The following is a 24,302-nucleotide window of genomic DNA, read 5'->3' as shown; positions in this document are numbered from 1 at the left end:
AATAGACATTGCCTTTGGGGGGGTAAAACAAGTAAGGTGATTGCCTTGCATAGAGCACATCAGGTTTGATCCCTGGCCCTCCGTTTGGTCCCCAAACCCACAGGGAGTAACCCTTGAGTGCAAAGCAAGGAGTAAGCCCTGAGCACAAGCTGGTTATGGCCCCCAAACAACAAAAAAGATACTTCCTTGATATATATCACATCACTGTCACTGTCACTGTCCTCCCGTTGTTCATCGATTGCTTGAGCAGGCCCAGTAATGTCTCCATTGTGACACTTGTTACTGTGTTTGGCATATTGAATACATCATGGGTGGCTTGCCAGTCTTTGCCGTGTGGGCGAGATACTCTTGGTAGCTTGCCGGGCTTTCCAAGAGGGGTGGAGGAATCAAACCCAGATCGGCCGGGTCAGTCGTGTGCAAGGTAAATATATATTTATTGTTGTGGGGTCACAACCAGTGATGCTTGGGCCCACTTGTGCCAAGGTCTGAATGCAGGGCTTCACACATGCAAGGCATTTGCTCTGCCAGACTAGAGAGGCAATACAGAAGGTACATAAGGAGCTTACATTACATATGGTATACCCAAGTTTGATCCCTGACACTGTGAATGGTCCCCCTAGCACCACTAGTGGCTCACCTGAAAATAGCCCCTGACCAATGTGTGTGGAGCCCACATCCCAAACAAATAAAACAATTTTAAAAATGTTTTGATGAAACTTGAACTCAAAGCAGAGAGAAATAAAGGAAGATTAAGTGACAAAGATGAGGTTCAATTCATGGCTCTTAGGAAATAAAGAAGCAAAAGAAGAACCAATACTTCCTGGAAACCTTATAAGATACTTTAAGGGGAACACTGAGACAAATGAAAAGAGATGAAAATTAGCTATATGTTTGTTTTGTTTTGTTTGGAGAAGTATCACTATTGGGATGAAGGGCTGTTCCTGGCTTTGTGCTCAGGAGTGATCCCTGGAGGTGTTTGTAGGACCAAATGTGCTAGGGATTGAACATGGATTGAGTCACATGCTAGGCAATCACCTTACCTCCTGTCTCTCTGGCCTCAAAAATTACTTAAGAAGAGGGAAAACCAAATAGATATGAAGCATGAATAAAGGAGAATAATTTTTGTCTCTGAATAATCAAAACTCAAATAATTTAATTCAATATTTAATGATTATTTTCATTGATCCGTAGTCGGACACGTTATCCATTGCGCCACTGGCCAACGGGCTGGAGCGATAGCACAGCGGTAGGGCGTTTGCCTTGCACGCAGCCAACATGGCCGACCCGAGTTCAATTCCTCCGCCCCTCTCGGAGAGCCCGGCAAGCTACCGAGAGTATCTCACCTGCACGGCAGAGCCTGGCAAGCTCCCCGTGACGTATTCGATATGCCAAACACAGTAACAACAAAGTCTCCAATGGAGACGTTACTGGGCCTGTTCGAGCAAATCGATGATCAACGGGAGGGCCTTTACTTTACTTTACTTTATTTTCATTGAAACTTTAAAGAAAAGATATGGACTTGAATCTGGAGGCCTGTGAGGGCTGGGAAGAATGACATAGCACAATCTAGTAATGTGATTAAATTACAAAAACAAAATTTAAGTGACTTTGGAGCAAAGAACAAGTTTATATAAGGAGGAAAAAATTCATATTGACTTTCAAATTTTCAAAAAATTTCAGTACCAGAAGACAGCAAAGAAATATCTATAAAGCTCCCAGATCAAAATGTGTGATTCAAGAGTTTTATATCTAGCCAAACACGTGGTTCAGGTAAAAAGGCAATAAACATTTCTGAATATGCAAGAAATCTGAAATATCATTTTCCATATGTCTTCTTGAGAAACTACTATAGGACATACTTTGTCTAACCAAGTGATTATTTACATAACTCAAAATATATAAAAATTCTTTTGTATGTGTATATGCAAAGGTCTGATGTGAACATTAGGCTGAAACCAGAGGCTGAATGTGGGGCTTTAAATTCTAGCAGAGAATTTATGTCACAAAATTGTCCATTAATAATACACAGAAGAATTAAGAGAGGGACTGGGTCAATATTTCGCATGTGAGCACAACTGTAAAGTGTGTGATCATTACACCCTGGTGATCACTGTGACGATCGTGTGTGAGAGCTCCACAACTACCAAGTGTGACTAGGGGTGAGCACGTGTGCAGGTACCACCACCAGTAAGGGAAGTGTTGGGTCCAGGAGAGAGAGCTCCATGCGCTAAGTGCATGCATGCTTTGCAGAGAGGCCTCGGTTTGATGCTTGGCATGCATGTTCCTCTCCACACCACTAGGAGTGACCCCCCAAGCACCTCCAGGCATGATTCCAAAACTCATGAAGTAAAATTATAAAAAACAGAAAGGAGTATGACCCCGACTTAGCAGTGTGGCTACGTATGTGAACAGTGCAACCTGGTGCTCAGCCTCTGACAAACACCACAACCAAGCATGTGTGCCTGTGTGTGCAATCTCTGCTCATCATGACAGCAGTAGAGAGCGAGGGTAAGGCAGGGGGAAAGCCAAAAGGAAGAGACTTTATCAGATGAAAAGAGATAGTTGATAATGATCAAGAACTAACACACCTTTGCACCACGGGGACAATACATCTTATATTAAATAACAAAAGTATCAGTAAAAACATTTTTCATTTGGAGGGGCTATACCCAGCAGTGCTCAGGGGCTGTTTATGCCTCTGTGCTCAGGGATCACTCCTGGTGATGCTTGAGAGACCACATGCAGCACCAGGGATTGAATTAAAGCCATCCACATGCAAGGTAGGGCCTTACTCCTGTGCTCCTTCTGGCTTGCACAATTAGACTTTTTAAATTATAGGAGCTGGTGCTTCTGGGGGTGGGGCCATATGGTTCCAGGGATCATACTCAGGGCCTCACACATGTTAGGAATGTGCTCTGCAATTTAAGATTATCTCCCTTCTCCCAGTTCAATTTGACTTTTAGAAGTTTATGATTACAGTGACCAGAAATGTGACTCAGCAGTTAAATTCATGTACTTGGGCACATGTGAGAGCCTGGGTTTGATCCCTAGTACCAGAAAAAAGGTAAAGTATATATAGTATTGAAATATTCTTATTAAAAAGACTTAAGTATATATAGTTGTGCATTATATACAAGAGCATATAAAGATATTCACCTATGCGTTGTTTATTCTCTAAGTGATAAATATAGATGGAGTTTCTATCTTGGAGCTTGATCCACATTTCAACCTGAAATGTATACTCTCAGCTTTTTTTCTGGAAAATCCCGTGTTCTCCCTTGAACCTGCCTCCCCCGCCTTTCCCCTTCTCATCTCTCTAAATATTACCATTTTAATTTTTATTAGTTTAAATATCCAGTTGATAGAGAAAATACATAAAGTAAAGTAAAGGTAAAGGCCCTCCCGTTGATCATCGATTTGCTCCAGCGGGCCCAGTAACGTCTCCATAGGAGACTTTGTTGTTACTGTGTCTGGCATATCGAATACTCTCGGTAGCTTGCCGGGCTCTCCGAGAGGGGCGGAGGAATCGAACTCGGGTCGGCCATGTTGGCTGCGTGCAAGGCAGACGCCCTACCCGCTGTGCTATTGCTCCAGCCCAGAGAAAATACGTAGCAACTTAAAAATAATAGTGTGTGTGTGTGTACATTTACATGGGATGCTCCCTAAAATATAATGCTAGAGGAAAAGTTATTTTTATAATTAATTCACGTCATTTCATTTATATTACACTAAATCCCAAATAAATCTTAATTGTTCTATTTGTTAATTCATAGGAAAAGGTCTGGAAGAATGTAGCAAAGGTAAACTTTACTTTTACTTTTAAATGTTTCTGTATTTCTGGACCTCTTTTTGTTTTGTTTTGTTTTGTTTTGTTTTGTTTTGTTTTGGGGCCATACCTGATGATGCTCAGGGCTTGCTTCTGGCTCTGTGCTCAGGGATTACTCCTGGCAGGCTCAAGAGATGATATGCAGTACCAGGGATTGAACCTAGATCACCTATGCACAGGGCAAGCGCCCTGCTCCTCCTGTACTCTCTCTCTAGTCCATGGTCCATATCTCTTGCCCAGAAAGCCATTGAGCTGTCTTTTCAGCCTCACAGCCCAGTTTTCTTAAAATCTGTCAATTGCTCAAAATACTGATTGAAGTAGTATTCCTTTTAAAAACCCATATAAGAGACTAAAGTCGCAGATATGTGAGGTCGCAGCAGACACTGATTATTTAAATTGAAGACAAATATAAATATGAGCCTTAAATTCCCCTTTTCAGTGTTTATCACCTGGCATAACAACCTGAGTTTTTCTTAGGGACTCTTCATGGAATATTCTTTTATAAATATATTGATTTTCAACTCTTAACAAACATTCTAAGAGTAAGGCTATATCTTAAACATATAAAGTCATGGTCCTGTTGCAGTGGTAATTTTACTTTTGGTGAATGTGTCATGTCTGGATTGATGGTCATAGAAAACTTGCCAATGCTGATTGTGTTAGAATACCAGCCTGGTCAGCGTGAACAAATGGTGGCAGAATACTGATGGCAGCAGTAGAGAGTTAGAACTGCAGTGACTGTCATTTGGCAGGTAACATTACTTAGACTCAGAAACTAAGAGAATCTATGATGTGTGGGCATAATAATCAGGTGGCTCCAGGTGGCATTCCTAGAGGTTGCTGTAGAAAGAAAGAAAATAGTTTAAAAGGAGGGGGGTGGGATTCAGTCTGATTTTAATTCCATTTATTCTACTAAGAAAAGAAATACCAAGTCAGGTGGAGAATTTTCCTTGGTTATTTTTAGCTTAATGTGTTGTTCTAGATTTAGAATACGTATGATTAACTTGGGCAGGGGGGTGATCAGAAATTCATCGTTTAGGTGCTGTCACTCTAGCAAGGGCATACAGAGTAGACAGCAGCATCATAATATGTGGGTTGAGATGAGGCTGCTCCAGGCTTGTCTCTCTGAAAGTTAATTGACAGGAACTCCCCACCTTCAAGAATTTTTTTCCTATTACCTTAGCAATGCTATGCCAAGACTACTGAAACACAGCTGTAGGGGCTGTGTGCCGCCCACAATGCCTGTGTCAGGAAGGATGTACTTTTAAACCTCTAATTTCTCTAATAATGTCTTTAGTGATTTGTGTAGGTTTGGCATTGTGAGGAAAATGCTTCCTGGCTTGGTTTATAGCAAGATTTCAATTTGTAGTCTTAAAATGTATATTGTCTTAGTATGTAAGTAGAAGATATTAACAGATTTACTGGGAAATAGATCTGTCTAAAATACTACCCTGTCCATCTAACAGGACTTATCCACCTGGGTATGATATTTGTAAATGGATGTAAATTAAATATCTTTATGTCAGAATAACCTATTATGATTTATGCTTTACATGAAGATGTTGCTATATGGTGCTGAAAGGACCAACTTTCATATTCAATTTCAATCTGACTCTTCTTTCCCTAATAGAAAATATAAATGTACTGATGATAGCCTATAGAATAGAGGTAGAATAAACTCTTCTAAATAAATATTTTTTAAAAAATAGGAAACAGCCTTTATTATTTAAAACATAAATTTTAATAACCTGTTGGCAAACTACTATTGTATGTTGTATGGTATATAATCTTCATCTCTTTAATAAGATATCATTTATAATGTATACAAAATCCAAATAATTCTTCTTTAACTCATGTATTCACTGCAAGGACTGGTTCCATTGATTAAGTAAAAATGCATTCAACTTAAAAATATACTTGGGGGAAGGGGAATGGGAGGGATACTGGGATCCGTGGTGGTGGGAAATGGTCACTGGTAGAGGAATAGGTATTCAAAATAAATAAAAATATATATGTATATATACTTGGTGTTGGGGCTGGAGTGATAGCACAGCGGGTAGGGCATTTGCTTTACACATGGCCGGCCGGGTTTGATTCCCAGCATCTCATATGGTCCCCTGAGTACTATCAGGAGTAATTACTGAGTGCATAGCCAGGAGTAACCCCTGAGCATCGCTGGGTGTGACCCAAAAAGCAAAATATATATATATATGTGTGTGTGTGTGTGTGTGTGTGTGTGTATACATATATATGGTGCACAAAGCATAATATCCCATACTGCATATGGGAGTAACGGACTGTTTGTTTCCATTTTGTTGAACCGTGTGAAAACATTTGTTTATATCTAAAATATGTTAATTTATGCTTTTCAGTTGCCTTTGGAGTTAAAAACATTTTGGGGGCTGGAGGAATAGTACAGTGGGTAAGGCATTTGCCTTGCATGCAGCCAACCCAGGTTTGATCCCCATATAGTCCACAACCCCTACCAGGAGTGATCCCTGAATGCAAAGGAGGAATAAGCCCTGAGCACCACTGGGTGAGGCCCAAAATCCCACCCCTAACCCCAAATTAGATTAAAACCTTATTTAGAATAAAAGTACAGATTTAAGATTTTAGGCCTAGAGAGACTCTAGAGTTATTTTATTTTGTTTCTCAATTTTCTAGTTGAGGAAAGTGAACTGAAGAAAGTTTAAGCATTTTTCTCCTTATGGTTATCTGTTAACAGGTATAATCTTAACCCAACTTCTAACTCCTTGTAATCTTCTGGCTCTTAAAGTTAGTTGTCACTGTCACTGTCCTTCCATTGTTCATCAATTTGCTCGAGCTGGCCCAGTAATGTGAGACTTGTTACTGTGTTTGGCATATCGAATACGTCACAGGGAGCCTGCCTGGTTCTGTTGTTGGGCGAGATACTCTTGGTAGCTTGCCAGGCTCTCTGGGAGGGTTGGAGGAATTGAACTCCGGTTGGCCGGGTTGGCCTCGTGCAAGGCAAACGCCTTACCCACTGTGCTATTGTTCCAGTCCAAAGTCAGTTGAATATAAACTAAACATATTGGATGGAATTAACCTAAAGGCACCATAGGTAACTAGATTAACAACGCTTTGGTATATATATCCACTGTGAAATGTTATCACCCTGCCGAACCCCTCTCGACGTCAATGATCACTTCCCTGTAGAATGGTGAGATCCTGGTAGTGAATCCGTAATACAGCTCACAGAGGATCCTGATGTATTGAGTTTGAATGCCCTGTTAGGCTAGGGCTTCAAAGACTGCTTCCGTCTCAACAGAATCAAAGGCCTTCTTTATATCAATGAACGTTAGACAGAGCGGCATCTTGAACTCCCGAGAAACCTCAATGAGCTTGGTTATCGTGTGGATATGGTAGATCATGCTGAATCCTTTGCGGAACCCGGCTTGCTCTCATGGTTGTCCTTCATCTAGTGTTCTGCCAATCCTATTCAGGATGACTCGAGTGAACAGCTTGTAGATAACAGACAATAGGCAGATCAGGCCGTAGTTGCCAACGTTGTTGATGTCTTCCTTCTTGTACAGTAGTACAGTCCTGCTGGTTTTCCGTTGGGATGGAACCTTGCATTCAGAGAGGTAGTGTGTGAAGAGCTGACCCAGTGTATTGATGAGTACCGACGGCAAATTCTTCAAGTGTTTGGGTCTGACCTTGTCTGGGCCTGGGGCTTTTCTCTTCTTTACCGATGATTTGGCATGTTGGATTTCACAGTTATGTGTACCTAGGTCGAGAAGTCAACATGACGAATGACCTGGCACCTGAGTGCGCAGGAGGAAGCGAGCGGCTTAGAACGTCTTCAAGAGCGTCAATGAAATAGCTAAGAGGACAAAGAACCTCCAGCTCCAGGGACATCTCTTCGATTCCACTTCCTGCATTAACATACACCTCAGAGATCTGGGCCCTACGAAAACAGGATGAGAACGCTATTTGGGTATCCTAAAGAGGAATCAAAAGAGCTATGCTTGGAGTAACCCACTTTACTCAAATGAGAGAAAGAATCTGGAGTTCCGACCTCCGCTCATGATCAAGAATCAGGGACGCTGTCTTGTTTGCCAAGGCTTAGAAAATCAGATGGGCTGGACACGTAACGAGATTTGGAGATGACCGCTGGACTAGAGCCGTTACCGACTGGATTCCACAGGATGTCAAAAGATCGTGTGGCTGCCCACCTACGAGATGGTCAGACTTCTTCCTCAAGACCCTGAATGATCGGTTTGAGGCTCTCCGTGTTCCGAGAATAAGCAGACGCCATTGGGCTACACTAGCATACAACAGGGATGAATGGAGACGTTACTTGTGCCTGCTCGAGCAAATCGATGAGTAATGGGATGTGAAGTGATCAAGTGATATATATCCACAATGGAATACCACTCTGCCATTAAAAAGATGAAATATGCTCTTTGGGACAAAATAGATGGATCTTATTTCATGTGAAGTGAAATAAGAAGCAAAAGACAATTACCAGATGGCTTCACTCATATGTGGAAAGTGACGAAGGAAAAGTTGACAAAAAATAATAAAACTAACTCCTAAATTTAGCAAAAGGTATGGTGGGTACTAGATGGAAAGGGTAAATCGTGGGAAGAATAAGTAGAGGGGTATTTTTGGTAAAATAATAGTGACTAGCAATTAAATCAATAAAAAAATCATGGGGCTGGAGCAATAGTATAGCCGGTAGGGTGTCAGCCTTGCACGTGGCTGACCTGGGTTCAATTCCCAGCATCCCATATGGTCCCCTGAGCACCGCCAGGAGTAATTCCTGAGTGCAGAGCCAGGAATAACCCCCAAGCATCACCAGTTGTGACCCCCAAAAAATAAAAATCAACAGAAAAGACTGGTGGAAGGTCTCTCAGTATGAAACTAATACTAATTTGTGTGCAAATTAATAGTAACTCCTAATTATTGGTTTACATTTTTATAGAAATACAGAAAAATCAATATTCAGTTTTTAAACTAAAGTGATTTCTTAATGTCAGTATGTACATAAATAATAGTCATTAATATCTATAAGGGTTGGAGCGGTAGCACAGCATGTAGGACATTTGCCTTGCATGCAACCAACACAGGTTCAATTCCTCTGCCCCTCTCGGAGAGCCCGGAAGCTGCCGAAAGTATCTCGCCCGCATGGCAAAGCTTGGCAAGCTACCCGTGACGTATTCGATATACCAAACAAAGTAACAGGTGTCACAGTGGGGACGTTACTGGGCCTGCTCTAGCAAATCGATGAACAATGGGAGGACAGTGGCAGTGACATACAAAACAAATAAACACTGTCCTCCCGTTGTTCATTGATATGCTTGAGTGGGCCCAGTAACGTCTCCATTTTGAGACTTCTTGTTACTGTGTTTGGCATATTGAATATGTCACGGGTAGCTTGCCAGGCTTTGCTGTTCGGGCAAGATACTCTCGGTAGGTTGCCGGGCTCTCTGAGAGGGGCGGAGAAATCGAAACTGGCTCGGCCAGGCTGGCTGTATGCAAGGCAAACGCCCTACCACTGTTCTGTCACTCCAGCCCAGTGACAGTGACAATATCTATAAATAAGAAAGAACATTTAATAACTAATTTCTGTAAGAACTGTAGCTGAAACTAATGATAAGGATTCTTCTAAATTAGCCTCATGAACATACCTAATATTGTTTCTCTTTTACATATTGATCCACTAATTACACTGATAATCTGGTACTTCCCATGATTATTTTAATTATTCAAGTTGCTTCAAAAAATAAACTATACACTAGAATTGGGGACGTGACTAAATAGTAGACCTTATGCATTGCACTAGATATATATATATATAAATATGTAATATTTATATATAATTAAATAGACAAGAATTTTATGTATTTTGGTTGTTTATTTTTTTGGGGGGGTTTCTCCAAAGTGGTGGTACCCAGGAAGCCCAGGGCCACTCCTGGTCATTCTTAGCCAACCGCACAGTTGATCCGTGCTAGGACCTGAGAATGAAGTGAATATTGGGACCTGAGGGTTGGAAATTCCCTGGGCAACCCTTGTAGTGCGTGGGTTTCCCAGGGATAAACCTGGTTATGATGGAATGGAATCTGTACTGGCTCTTACCTCGAATGCACCTTGACCCCATCAGCCCTATACTATCTCTCTGACTCCAAGGATTTTATTATCTGACTATATGAAGTCTAAATAGTTTGAGATCGAAGACAAATATGACAGTAACAAATTGGTATGTATGAAAACACCTTTCCTTTTGTTCCCAGAATGTGAATTATTTGAAATAGTAGTGGTAATAGGTATTTCAGAAATACTGTTGATGTTTATAAAATAGCAAGGAACCAATAAAATTAAGTTGACTTTAAAAGCACTTTCCCCTGGGGCTGGAGCAATTGCACAGTGGGTAGGGCATTTGCCTTGCATGCGGCCAACCCAGGTTCGATTCCCAGCATCCCATGTGGTCCTCTGAGCACCGCCAGGGGTGATTCCTGAGTGCAGAGCCAGGAGTAACCCCTGTGCATTGCCCAGTGTGACCCAAAAACCCAAAAAGCAAAAAAAAAAAAGCACTCTCTCTTCAAATGACAATACAAAAGTAGGCACATTTATAATCACTTTCTACTTCAGCAATGTTAATTAGTAACATTAATAACGTTTGCAACGTCAATTCTCCAAACCTTCATGAGTATTGGCCTTCCAGAGATATTTGCTATGGACATTTGCCAAACCTTAAAATTTTCTGTATTGCTTCAAGCATTGTATGATAAATTATGAAAGAAAGTAGCTTACTATATTCTTATTCCTGGTTAATTCTCTTAACATGACAGGTTTTAATGCTAAGCTTTTACTTGAGTTGAGTCAAATATTCTTTGATGTGACTGTTTAAAATGTATTTTCTATTCTGGTCTTCAGAAAGATTCACTTTCAATTTGGAGTCAAAACAGAACTTATTCAGGCTGAGTCTTTTGAGCTTTCTGACATGTAGGAATATCTGATGTGGGTGAGGCATCTCACTTGATGTTTCATATCTAAGCTATTAGTCAGCTATTCTTCCTCTCTACTTCACTGAAAATATTTTCACTCTGACAGAAAGTAAAAAATTACATGAACTGTGACTATAACTGTGTTGCAGATGACACATTAATAAGTCTAGTGGTTCCCCCCTTATTTTTCTAAAGATTTCATGTTGTTACCTGTGATGACTCTAGGTCCAGAGAATAATTACGCAAAAGATACTCTTAAACACAACACATACACATACACAACTACTCTAGGACATGAGATTAATTATTTTTGGTGGGAGGGACCATACACCAGCAGTGCTCAGGTATTACTCCTGGCTCTGTGCTCAGGGATCACTCCTGATAGCCTGGGGGGACCATATGAGATGCGGGGGATTAAACCTAGCTTGGCCACATGCCCTGCCCACTATACTATCACTCTAGTCCCTCAGATAATTCTTGATATAAATGATATGTAATTTCATACTAAAAATCTGCTTAGACAATGTAAGGTTAATCAAAGTAAGGCATGATAGAAAGTAAAAACAAGCAATCTCACAGAGAATTTAGGTAGATAAAAGAAATTTTCTTTTTTTTTGCTTTTTGGGTCACACCCAGAGATGCACAGAGGTTACTCCTGACTCTGCACTCAGGAATCACCCCTGGCAGTGCTCAGGGGACCATATGGGTGCTGGGAATCGAACCCGGGTTGGCTGCGTGCAAGGCAAATGCCCCACCCACTGTGCTATTGCTCCAGCCCCGATAAAAGAAATTTTTTACTCAATGAAAATTAAACACAAAGAAGAGATGTAATACCATCTATCACATATTTGGGTTCTTTAAAAAAGGTTCTCCTTTATTCACAGTTGAGAAGGTTTTTTTGTGGTTGAATTTTTGGTTCACATTTAGCAATGCTCCAGGAACTACATGGTACTAGGGATGGAACCTAGGCCTTCTTGCAAGCAAAGCATGCGCTCCAGCCTGTTGAGTTTTGCAGCCCACACATAAGAATTTCAAGGGATGTCATCAGTTTGTCTCATAATTATTAAAGGGCAGTGATTCTCAGTTGTTTTTATTATAAATCAGGCTTCAAAACACACACACACATCTGTAGAACACTTAACCCTATTTCATGTACCCCATTATATTCTTTTTTAAAAATGCTGATGATTATCCATAAACTACTCTTTACCCACTAATGGATTATAACCTGCAACAGAAAAAATAATGAGAAGCTGGAGAGAGAGTACACTGCGAAAGATGTTTGCTCTAGCCTCGTATTTCACTGTGAACCTATTTTCTAGAGCTGTGGTCTTCAACCACCAGTGCATGGACTAGTGCTGGTCTGATGGTGTCAGAAGGTTGGAAACCACTGATCTATCACCTCGGTTATAATCATTGGTTCATGGACTAGTAAGGAAGACAGGTGTTGGTCCGCAAATGTAAAAATGTTCAAGAATGCTACTCCAGAGTGTAAGTGCAAAGGACAGGGGTTTTGTGTATCTTAGTCGTATATATACTACTTTCTAGAACAGTGCGAAGTACATTAAATCTCAGCAGGTTATTGCTGAATCAAACCATTAGATGAGCGTCTCCTTATGATTCTACTGTAAATTTGAGAAACCTCTCTGTCTGCATCAGTACCCTTGGTCTTCCTTCCCATTCCAATCAAGGAGATGTATCAGAATCTATCAGAGTTCAGTGTTTGTGGACATGGATTGGTTCTCATCCTTTTTTTTTTTTTAACTTTTCAAGAACTTTATTCTTTATTCTTTATTCTCTCTCCTGTATTATCCTGTATTTATTTTCTCTCCTGTATTATCAACTCATTTTTTTTCCTGTTAGGTCATTCCATTTAGTATACGGTTAATTTCACCATTCTAAACCAGCAAATATTCTTTGTCCTCACTTCCCCTTTCAGCTACTACCCTATTTCAGTCTTATTTCTGTTCTAATGTTCTGATCTTATTTTCATCACCTAATCAATGGTTCTTTTTTCCTTTATTTTTGGTGAAGGGAGAGGGTGGGAGCATACCTGCTGGTTCTCAGGGCTTACTCCTAACTCTGTGCTAAGGGGTCACTCCTGGTAGGACTCAGAGTGGGGGCGCCAGGGATTAAACTCAGGTCAGCTGCATGCAAGGCCAATACCCTGCCCACTGTCCTATCTCTTCAGCCCTTAATCAATTCTTGACCAAGTGAATGATCTAAAAATCACATGCCATAAAAGTCACCTATTTAGGCTGGTGAGATAGTACAGGAGTTAAGGTGTTTGCCATGAGGCTAACCTACTGCTCAACTCCCTGACATTCCTTTGTCCCACTGAGCACCACCACGAGTGACCCCTGCCCACTGCCAGCCCAAAACACATCCCTTAAATTACCTACTTTTTTTGCTTTTGTGGTTACACACGGTGATGCTCAGATATTATTCCTGGCTCTGCACTCAGAAATTACTCCTGGTGGTGCTCAGGGGACCATATGGGGTGCCGAAGATCAAACCCGGGTCGGCCACATGCAAGGCAATTGCCCTACCCACTGTACTATCACTTTGGCCCCCCTTAACTTGATTTTTGTATGTTCAAAATTGGACATTCTAGTACAGTTTAAGATTTAGAACCTCTTCATTACTCCCAAAAGAGAATCATCAGCAGTTATTCCATTTTTCCGTCATTCCACTATCCACTAGGTTATTCTGCTGTACAAATTTCTCTAGAAATTTGCTTCATTAGGACTTTTCATAAAAATGACAGCAAATTGCATTTTGTTACTGGCTTCTATCATTTGCTACAAAAGTGTTAAGATTCGGGACTGGAACCATAATGAAGTGGGTAGGGCATTTGCCTTGCACATAGCTGATCTGAGTTTAATCCCTGGCATCCCCTGTGATCCTCCAAACACCGCCAGGAATGATTCCTGAGTGTAGCTGCCAGGAGCAACCAACCCCTGAGCATCGCTGTTTGTGGCCCCCCCCAAATTTTTTTTCTTTAAGGTTTATCCCTGTTGCAGCATCTCTAAATTCCTTTTGTGACTGAATTGTACTCCATTGCACAATAACACTATCTTGTATATATCCATTATTCTTAGTAGACATTTGGTTGTTTTTCTTTTTGCTATGCAGAACAATACTGCTATGGATATTTATGTACATTTTGTTCTAATGTATTTCTCTTGGGTATATATTTGAGTTGAATTGCTGGGCAATAGAGCAACTTTATGTTTAGCACTTAAAGACACCCTCAAAGCAGGCGCTCTATTTCCCCCACAGTGCTCCTTTATCCATATAGATGCTGCCACTGTTCTTACCTTTCCTTCTTTAAAAAAATTAAATGTCCCCTCGCCCTTTGTTACTGCCATTACAATAGCTAGGCACTTGGTTGCAGCGCTCAGAGTGGTTGCACACTTGCTTTGGTGCTCACAGCACTACTTGCTATGGTGCTCATCGGGGGGTGCATACTGTCAAGAGTTGCGGTGCTTAGACACCCTTGGTTGTGGTGCCCCAGAGGTCACACACACTTTTTTGAAAATTTTTTTATTATTGAATTATCATGAGATGCAGTTACAAGCTTTCATGTTTGAGTTTCAATCATACAATGATCAAACACCCATCCCTCCTCCAGTGCACTTTCTCCACCACCAATGTCCCCAGTATACCCCCTTTCCACCCCTCCCCCTGCCTCCATGGCAAGCAATTTCCCCCATACTCACTCTCTACTTTTGGGCATTATGGTTTGCAATACCGATACTGAGAGGTTATCATATTTGGTCCTTTATCTACTACCAGCACACATCTCCCATCCTGAACGATTCCTCCAACCATCATTGACTTAGTGATCCCTTCTTTATTCCAGCTGCCTTCTCCCTTAGCACATGAGACAGGCTTCCAACTATGGGGCAGTATTCCTGGCCCTTGTGTCTACTGTCCTTGGGTGTCCATCTCATACTATGTTGTTTTATACTCCACAAATGAGTGCAGTCCTTCTATGTCTGTCCCTCTCTTTCTGACTTTTTTCACTTAGCATGGTATCCTCCATGACCATCCACTTATAAGTAGATTTCATGACTTCATCTCTCCTAACAACTGCATTCCATTGTGTAGATGTACCAGAGTTTCTTTAACCAGTCATCTGTTCTCGGGCACTCGGGTTATTTCCAGATTCTGTCTATTGTGAACAGTGCTGCAATGAACATACAGGTGCAGATGTCATTTCTATTGTGCTTTTTTTGTACCCTCAGAATATATTCCCAGAAGTGGTATTGCGGGGTCATATGGAAGCTCAATTTCTAATTTTTGAAGAAATGTCCATATTGTTTTCCAGAAAGACTGGACCAGTGACATTCCCACCAACAGTGAAAGAGTGTCCCTTTTCCCCCACATCCATGCCAGCACTGGTTGCTTTTGTTCTTTTGAATAGAGGTCACACACTCTTGTGTCCCTGGAGCTCCCACACAGCACTCAGCTCAGGGGATAGTGCTGGGGATCAAACTCCAAGATCTCTCTCAGGCACTGCCGACTTCCAGCTGAGCAATCCCTTCAGTCCTTACCTGTCGCTGAGGCTGTAAAATGGCACCATCTTGCTTTTGCTTAGCAAGATTTTGTAGTGATGGTGATGTTGAACAACTTTCATGAATTTAATGGTTATTTGCATGTCTTCGTGGCAAAAGAGCCTTTTTGGCCCCTTTGTCAGTTTTTCTACTGGATTGTTTTTATTGAGTTTAGGTAAGACGGATACCAGTCCCTCATCAGATAAACTATTGACAAATATTTTCTGCCCTTTTGTGAGTTGTCTTTTTCACTTTCTTTCATTTGTTAACAGGCCACACTGTGCAGTGCTAAGGCCCTGTGGTACTCAGGGTCACACTTAGGGGGCACGTTTGTCAGTTCAGTATCTGTTTTTTCCCCTGGTCGTACTTGACTTCTCAACAGAATTGACATGAGTGGACCTTTAAGTATTCACTTGATTTTCCTTTTATTTATCTTGTTATTTCATTCATTCATTTTTTTGGGGGGGGAAGGGGCTCCAAAGCAGTGCTCAGGAGCCCAGGGGATGTTCCTGTTGGTGCGCTGCTAACCTGACTGGATGGTCCAATTCTTGGGCTGAGGATCTCGTGCTGCTTGGGTGCTGCACAGTTCAGTGGGCCTCCAGTGGGTACACTTGCCAGTGGTTGGGGGGGTCATCTGGTGCTGGTGCTTGACCCAGAGTTTCGGCCATGCAGAGCATGACCTCCTGCCCCCTGGCCTCATTATCTTGCTCTTACTTTACAGTATTCACATGTTCCTTATCTTCTATTGAACTTCTAAATGTGTTGTGTTAATAACGCTACAGGCTGTGTACTTAGCAAAACATGCCATAAAGTCATAACTTAGTATGCTGACCAGAAAACTGTTTTAGCTAGGAATTTAGAAATCAGGTACTCTTTTTTTTTTCTTTTTAGTCATGATTTTTTGGGGGGCCTGGGCCAGGAATTTTGATTAGTCACAGCAGGGTTAGAGCAGCCATTTGAAGAGAGAGAATGCAGGGCTGAGAGGGAGGAGGAGGAGGAGAGAAGGCCAGCAGTCTAGTCTTTTATGACCAAACCTCAGAAGTCACATAACATGCCTGTTGCCACATTTTACCATATTTCACCGCATATCATCACCACCACATAATCGTCGCACCCTGTTTTTAAGTAATACCAGCACTATTTTTAAAAATTCACATAATGGTCCCACCCAACTTTTGTTTTGTTGTTGACTCACCCTGGGTGGGTGCTCAGGGCTTTCTCCTGGCAGTGCTCTGGATATGGGGTGCCAGGGATTAAACTGAGTCCACTGCTTGCAAGGCAAGCGCTCTACCTGCTGTACTCTCTCTCCAGCTTCCCAAGCACCCAACATTTTTTTCCTTTTTAGGTCATAACCAGTGATGCTCAGGGGTTATGTCTGGCTCTACACTCTGGAATTACTCTTGGCAGACTCAGGGAACCATATGGGGTGCCGGGGATTGAATCCAGGTCGGCCGCATGCAAGGCAAGCACCCTACCTGCTATACCACCACTATGGCCCCTTGATTAGGTTCTTAACACATGGACCAAAAATATCGCTAGGATCTTTTTTAGATAACCTGCTCCAGTCTATCCTGTCCAAACAGCTCAAAGCCTCCCCCATGTAAACCTTACTCACCCTCTCCTCTACATTTCCCAGAATTTCAGCCGTTACGGCATCAGGCTTGGATCTGAGGTCAAGGTCGTACTGAGGAAAGAGTCTTCAGGTACAGATTTGCAGGGGAGACTAGGAGTGGGACTGACACACAGTGGTGCTGAGGAATCACATTTGGTGGTGTCAGGGACCGTATGCAGTGTCAGGGATTGAACCCAGATCAGCCACATGCAAGATAAAAGCCTTCATTAACCCCTATATTATCTCTCTGGCCCTACAATTTTGTTTTCTTCCTTTAAACACAATTTTATTGGTTTATCATTGGATTCCAATACTATAAAGTGTGGGAAGTGCTGTTTTACCCTTTGTAGTTAATAGGTCTCATCACCCTCCAGAGCTCCAGTGACATCAGATTACTAAATGAACCACTTTTCTCCCTTTCCCCAGAGCCTTCCCCTTTACCTCAGGTAACCACTGTTTATTTCATAGAGCTTAAAAGTCATTTTTAGAGGCCAGAGTTACTGATAGTACAGCAAGCAGGGTATTTGCTTTATATGTGGCTGACACGGTTCCCATCTCTGGTACCCCATTTAGTCCCCTGAGTCCTGGCAGGAGTGATTCCTGAGCACAGAACCAGGAATAAGTCCTGGCTCAACATCCTCCAGCTCCCCAAAGCCAGTCAGTTTTACTGTGTTTTTATCTGTCTGCTTTGATTATTTATATTCCACATATGAAAGAAATCTGGTAACTTAAAGTCACTTAGAACCACTTCCTGGGGTCAGAGTAGGTAAGGCACTCATTTTGCATGCAGCCTGCTGCAGCTGTGACCCTGTTCAGCTGGAGTTCAAATATATGGTCTTCTGGATACAGGGCCAGAAATTGCTCCTGAGAACTCTGGGGCGTAGTCCCCCCTCCAAATAAATAATAAATAATAAAATTGTGCCCTAACTTATTTTGCTCAGTACAGTCATATCTTGTACCACCCATGATGAGAAATGCATGATTTCATCTTTTTAAAAATGACTTATTTTTTATGTCTGCTTTGAACGTGTATGTATGTGTGTGTATATATATGTGTGTGTGTGTATATATGTATATATATATATTATATATTACAACTTGTTTACCCAATGATCCTTCACTGGGTCTTTTCTTTGGTTGATTCCGTGTTTTAGCTACTGTAAATAATGCTGCAATGAATAGAGAGATGCAGATATACTTTTGACTTAGTGTTTTAATATCCTTTGGATAAATGCCCTTTTTATCCAAAGGAGTATTGCTGGATCATATGGACTTTTCAGTTTTAGTTTTGTACGGAATTTTCCTCTTGTTTTCCATAGAGACTATCAATTTGCATTCCCATCACCACTGTACCTTTTTCTCCACTCTCTTGCCAACTCTCGTTTCCAGTCTCTTATATAGAACACTTTCCCAGGAGTGTGGTGATAGCTCATGGTGCTTCTGATTTGCATTTTGAATACAACTTACCTCCCTCCCTCCCTCCCTACCTACCTTTCTTCCTTTTTCTGTTTTCCATACCCCCCTCACCCCACCCTTTTTGCAGTGCTGGGTCAACTCAGGGCCTGCTACATATAGGGCATGCACTCCACCACTGCATGCTATCCCTGTCCCAGTTAAGTATGGATTTGAAAATTCAGTGACTAATGAGACAAATTAACTTCCTTCCCCAGTAGTACCCAGCATATTATAAAATGTAAAGTTCCAATTCCAAAAAGAAGGAAAATACTTTAAGTCACTTTTCCATATTATTTTATGTTTTCTCCCCATGTTATCTATTCCGTGTCATTTTAAATGCCCATCTGGATATCCATGACCGCTAAATTTTCTAGCATATCCAAGCCTCTCCACCAGAAAATCTAATTAATCACTTAACACCTCCTCTAGAATACTTGATGTTCCCAGCTTGACATGTTCACTTGAGCTTTTCTTTTTCACCCCTTTTTTCCCCACAAAACTGTTCTCCACCTTTCTTCATCTGGGTGCCATTTTTCACCTAGTTGTTTGAACTACAATCCAGCCTTAATTCTTTTCTCTCTCTTACCTCAACATTTAGTTACCAGCAACTTTTATATTTTCTTTCTCCAAAATATACCTTTTTTTTGAGGTCTGTTTTTAGTTTTTGGGCCACACCTGGTGGTGCTCAAAGTTTACTGCTAGCTCTGTGCTCAGGGGTCACTCTGGCAGACTTGTGGGACCATATGGGATGCTGGGGATTAAATCTGGGTTGGCTGTGCACAAGGCAAGCATGCTACATGCTGGCCCCAAAAATATAATTTAAAAAATATCACCAGGATTACAATTCATATCCTTATTGTCTGCCTGCCTCCATTCTTACTCCTCCTAATTTCTTTTGATATAATAAAGTGTGTGTGTGTGTGTGTGTGTGTGTGTGTGTGTGTGTGTGCGTGTGTGTGTGTGTTTTAAGTACCAGGGATTAAACCCAGGGACCTCTACAAGCAACATATTTGCTCTATCACTAGCCCATATCTTTCACTGTCAAAGTAATATTTTTAAAAATTTATTTATTTATTGAATTACTGTGGGGAAAGTTACAAAGCTTTCAGGTTTAAGTTTCGGTCATGCAAATATCAAATACATTTCCCTTTACCAATACTTATTTTTCACCACGAAGAACCCCAATAACCCCCCCCCCACCCTCCCAATGCCTGTGAGGCAGATGAATTCTAATTAACACTCTATCTACTTTGTCAAAGTAATATTTGATTTTACTTTTGGTCATAGCCAGTGTGGCTTATGAGTTAATTCCTTTTTAGTACTCAGGGTTAACTTACAGTGGTGCTCAGAGAACTGTGAGGTGCTAGAGATCTATTGAACCCAGGATTTTCACATGCAAAGCATGCATTACAGCCCTTCAAGTAGTCTTGGCTCCATAAGCATTATTTTATTATTTTTGTTTTGCCGTCTTGAGGGTGGGAGGCACACCTGGCATGCTCAGGGTAACCAGGCTCTGTGCTCAGGAATCACTCCTGGTAGTGCTCAGGGACCACATGGATATTACCTTTCTGGCTCCTAAATGATGTTTTAATTAATATATCTGATTATACTAGTTTCTTGCTCACAATTTTATTTTTATATTTTCTTTTTTTTTTTTTGCACAATACACAGCAATAATTGGTATACGTCCTGGTTCTGTGTTCAGGGATTACTTTTGGCATAGGAGATTCTGGGGATTCAAGCCACAATTAACTGCATTAATTGCATGCAAGACCAATGCCTTGCCTATTGCACTATCTCTTTGGACCTTTGTTCACATTTTTAAAAAGTGAAATAAGAAATTTGCTTAGAGAAATGTGAAAATTTAGAGAGAGAGAGAGAGACAGAGAGAGACAGAGAGACAGAGAGAAAGAGTTAACAAAAAAAACCTCTAAGAGAGAACACAGACTTCTCCAGACTGAAAAAAAAGGCCACCATGCTGATAATTCTTACTTTCCATTACACTCTAAATGAAATATAAATTCCTTACTGTGGCACAAGGGCTGGAGAGATAGCACAGCGGTAGGGCGTTTGCCTTGCAAGCCACCAGCCCAGCCAAGCCAGGTTCAATTCCTCCGCTCCTCTCAGAGGGCCCGGCAAGCTACCGAGAGTATCTCACCCGCACAGCAAAGCCTGGCAAGCTACCCGTGATGTATTCGATATGCCAAACACAGTAATGAAAAGTGTCACAATGGACACGTTACTGGGCCCGCTAGAGCAAATCGATGAACAATGGGAGGACAGTGCTACAGTGCTACTGTGGCCCAAAGGTTCAGAGATCCATTGGCTTATCCCCTTGACTGATTCCCTGGCCTGTTTAACTGTAGCCTTTAGAAAGGGTTTTTCTATAGGATATTTTCTCCATTTGACATATTCTCTCCCAACTTCCTTACTCCCACGTAACTGACTATTTCTCACCTTTCAAGGAATGGCGCTCCTGATCGTTCCACATTAGTACCCCTCCCTATCTTTTATTCTTGGTCACTTTATCCTGTTTGTTTCCTTTATAAAACTTACCCTACTAAACTTTTTTGGGTCACACCCAGCGATGCTTAAGGGTTACTCCTGGCTCTGCACTCAGGAATTACTCCTGGCGGTGCTTGGGGGACCTTATGGGAAGTCGAGGGTCGAACCTGAGCCGGCTACATGCAAGTCAAACCCTCTACCTGCTATACTATCGCTCCAGCCCCACTGATAAACATTTTAAGTATTTAAAAAATTGTGTGGGGGAGTGGGGGCATTTGGGCCACATCTTCCAGTGCTCAGGGGGTACTCATGGCTCTAATCAGGGAAAAGGTCCTGTCTGAGGACCTGTTGGGTGCTAGTGATCTAACCCCAGTTGGCCCCATGCAAGGAAATGCCTTATGTACTATACTCACTCTCTGGCCCCGGTAAATTTTAATTAAGTAATTTCATGTTATGGTTCCTTCCCCAGTCTGTTCTTTACTTCCTCTCAAGTTTGAGTCTTAACCTTCAAGATAGCAATAACCAGTTCTGCCTAACCACTCATCATAAAACATCCCAGTTTTCAGTGATCCATACTGTTCTCTAACAGTTATGTCCCGATTATGTCCGGGACCATGTGAGTGTTTTATTCACATGATATACCCAGTGGCTATCAGAGTGACTAGCCAATAATATTCACTTGGTAAAGAATGTGCTACTTATTATCTAAAGTGCAATTTTGTTTCGAGACAAGGTTAATGTTTTGCTTTTGTTTTGGGGCCACACCCAGCAGTGCTCAGGGCTTACTCCTGGCTCTGCTCTCAAGGATCATTCCTGATGGGACTTTAGGGGACCACATGGGATGCAGGGGGCCAACCTGGGTCGGCCACTCAAAAGACAAGCACTTTGCCCGCTGGATGGTCTCTCTGGCCCCAAGGTTAATAATGTTAATGTAATGTTTCCTAATTCTTGCTGAAAATAGGCTTTTGGTTTTTTCTCTTTCAGTAATTGCCCTTCCTTTTTGGCTGCTGCTTTAGCTAGAGCCACATCAGATGAAGTCCTTCAGAGTGATCTGTCTGCACATTACATCTCAAAAGAAACAGATGGCACAGAAGGGACAGTGGGTACGTACCTGTCTATGTTATTTGTCCAGTATAAAAGTTTTCTTCTCTAGGAAGCCACAGAAAATGCCTGCATAATTCTCAACCTAATTACTGTTTGTTCACTGGCCGATTTAGTAGTGATCACAAGAAAACAGTGCAACAAAAAAACTATAGAAGGAAAGAAGGGAAAGCTACATCTAAGTTTAGAAAACATAAAGGGATACGGAGTAGGAGACTGACAGGACATGAGCATAAATAAGAACTAGATAAACAGAGGAAAGTGAGAAATGAGAAGACAGGAAAGAAAAGGTGAGTGAAGGGAGAGAGCATTTTAGCAAAACCTACTTAAAATTCTTAGCCTGGCACCAGGAACGTGGCTCGTCCCTAGACCGTGTGTACCTTGCATGTGTGAGGCCCTGCTTTTGGTCTCTGACACCGAAAAGAAAGGAAGAAACTTTTTAGTTTCATTTAAAAACCCAGTTAAGTTGGGGAGCTGGCTTATGGTTGTCTCATCCTTTGCATGCAGGCAGTGGGAGCTGAAGCCTTGGCATCTCACAGTCCCAAGCACCCCCAGTGCACCCCTGAGCACTGCTGGGTGTGGGCTCCCGAACAGAAACGTATCAATCATTTGTAATAAAACTCTCTTATTAATTTTATGAAATTTGTATCAGCCAATAATTAAAACCTTTTATGGTATTTGCAGTGATCATGGTTATTCTTATTTCTATGCAAATTGTGAGACTTCTATTAAAGAAGCCATATTTCTTCATGTGTCAGGCTTTACATATTTGTCCATTTAAGAAGAAATACTGACTTCTGTAAAAGTTAGGGAATTGCTTCTCAAAATGAAGGAATTTCAATATCTCATTCTGTTCTATTTTAAGCTTTTTGCCTTTAGACCTGGTTCACAAGGAGCAAAGCATCTATTAATGAATCCGAGTAGCTCGGTTTCAGAGAATGTGAGACAGATAGAAGTAAACAGCCTTGTTTTTCCATTATTTCTCTAGGCCATTTTTTGACAGAAAATTGGCAAGGAAGCAGTTCCTCTGCTTGGTTTTAGCGAGAGTAATTGATTCACAGGGAGAGAATTGTCCCGGAGTCCGGCTGGCTGGATCCTGCTCCACAGCACTGGCCTTGCCTGTGGTGCCGAGGCCTGGGGTCAGAGCCCGGGCCGAGAGCCTGAGGGTGGTGACGTTTTGCCTGGTGCAGCCAGGGCAGCGTGGCGGCTGACTCAGCTGCAGCTCATACAGTGACATTAACGACTGATGAGTCACGTACAGCTGTGAGGGGGCGGACTGCTACCTTAGGACAATTTTCTTCTCATCCTTTTTCAATTTTATTTTTCCTTTCCAAGCAGCAATTATTTCTGTGTTAGTGTTCTGTACATCACCATGCAAAAGACTACTTAACCTAGCAGAATTGAAGCCGTTTCCCAGAGTGTGGACTTTGCAAGAATTTCCTGACTCCCCCTAACACAATGAACTTGGAACATAGGGTTTTTCTTTTCTTTTGATTTTTTTTAGGGACCACACTCCGCAGGCTGCAGTTGAAGCACAGGTGCACAGGGTGGGCAGTGAGGTGCCAGGGATGGGACTCGGGACTCAGACATGCTAGACAACTGCTCTACTACTTGGGTGACCAGCCCTGAAGGGATTTTTCTTCTGGTGGATATTCTTTTTTTTTTTAATTTTTGTTAGTGAGACACCATGAGGTACAGTTGTAGACTTACAAATTTTTGTGCTTGGATTTCAATTATGCAATAATCAAATACCCATCCCTCCACCAGTGCCCATTTTCCAACTGGTGGATATTCTTGGTCATTGTGACTGTATTTTTCCAAGGTTTACCTATGTAGGTTTCTATGTCATTGCTGCTGGTTCAGAAAGATCTATTATAACTGTAAACCGTTTAGAAGTCCTTAATCTATTTTACCAAAGAAGTGAAAGCTGCACAAGGAATTTCAGGAAATGCTGTATTAGCTTGTTAGCTTAATTGTTTCCTAAATCAGACTTTTAAAACATTCCTAGGGGCTGGAGCAATAGTACAGGGGGTAGGGCATTTGCCTTGCATGCACCCAACCTGGGTTCAATCCATGGCATCCCCCAAGCACTGCCAGGAGTGATTCCTGAGTGCAGATAGGAGTAAGCCCAGAGTATGGCTGGATGTGCCTCCCCTCCCCCCAAAAAATCCTAACTTAAAATTCCTTTGACGTTTACATCATCTCTCATAGTGTTTGCTAAGTGACCTTGTATATCTGTTAGGACACATTAGTTTATCAGATATAATTCCTGT

The 24,302-nt window shown here is 41.7% G+C and overlaps 1 protein-coding gene across 1 annotated transcript in view; it reads left to right on the top strand.

The window, feature by feature from the left end:
• Positions 1–24,302, top strand: part of PPM1E (protein phosphatase, Mg2+/Mn2+ dependent 1E) — a 165,525-nt gene that overhangs the window by 117,103 nt on the left and 24,120 nt on the right. The window contains exon 2 of the mRNA XM_056127539.1: positions 21,913–22,031. Within this exon, the coding sequence (XP_055983514.1) occupies positions 21,913–22,031 (119 nt within the window). The remainder of the gene's footprint in view (positions 1–21,912; positions 22,032–24,302) is intronic.

The sequence above is a fragment of the Sorex fumeus genome, unplaced genomic scaffold (genome assembly GCF_029834395.1).
Source record: "Sorex fumeus unplaced genomic scaffold, SorFum_2.1 ptg000063l, whole genome shotgun sequence".
Lineage (NCBI taxonomy): Eukaryota > Metazoa > Chordata > Mammalia > Eulipotyphla > Soricidae > Sorex > Sorex fumeus.
Note: the sequence above shows the minus strand (reverse complement) of the source record. Positions and strands in the feature narration are given on the sequence as shown.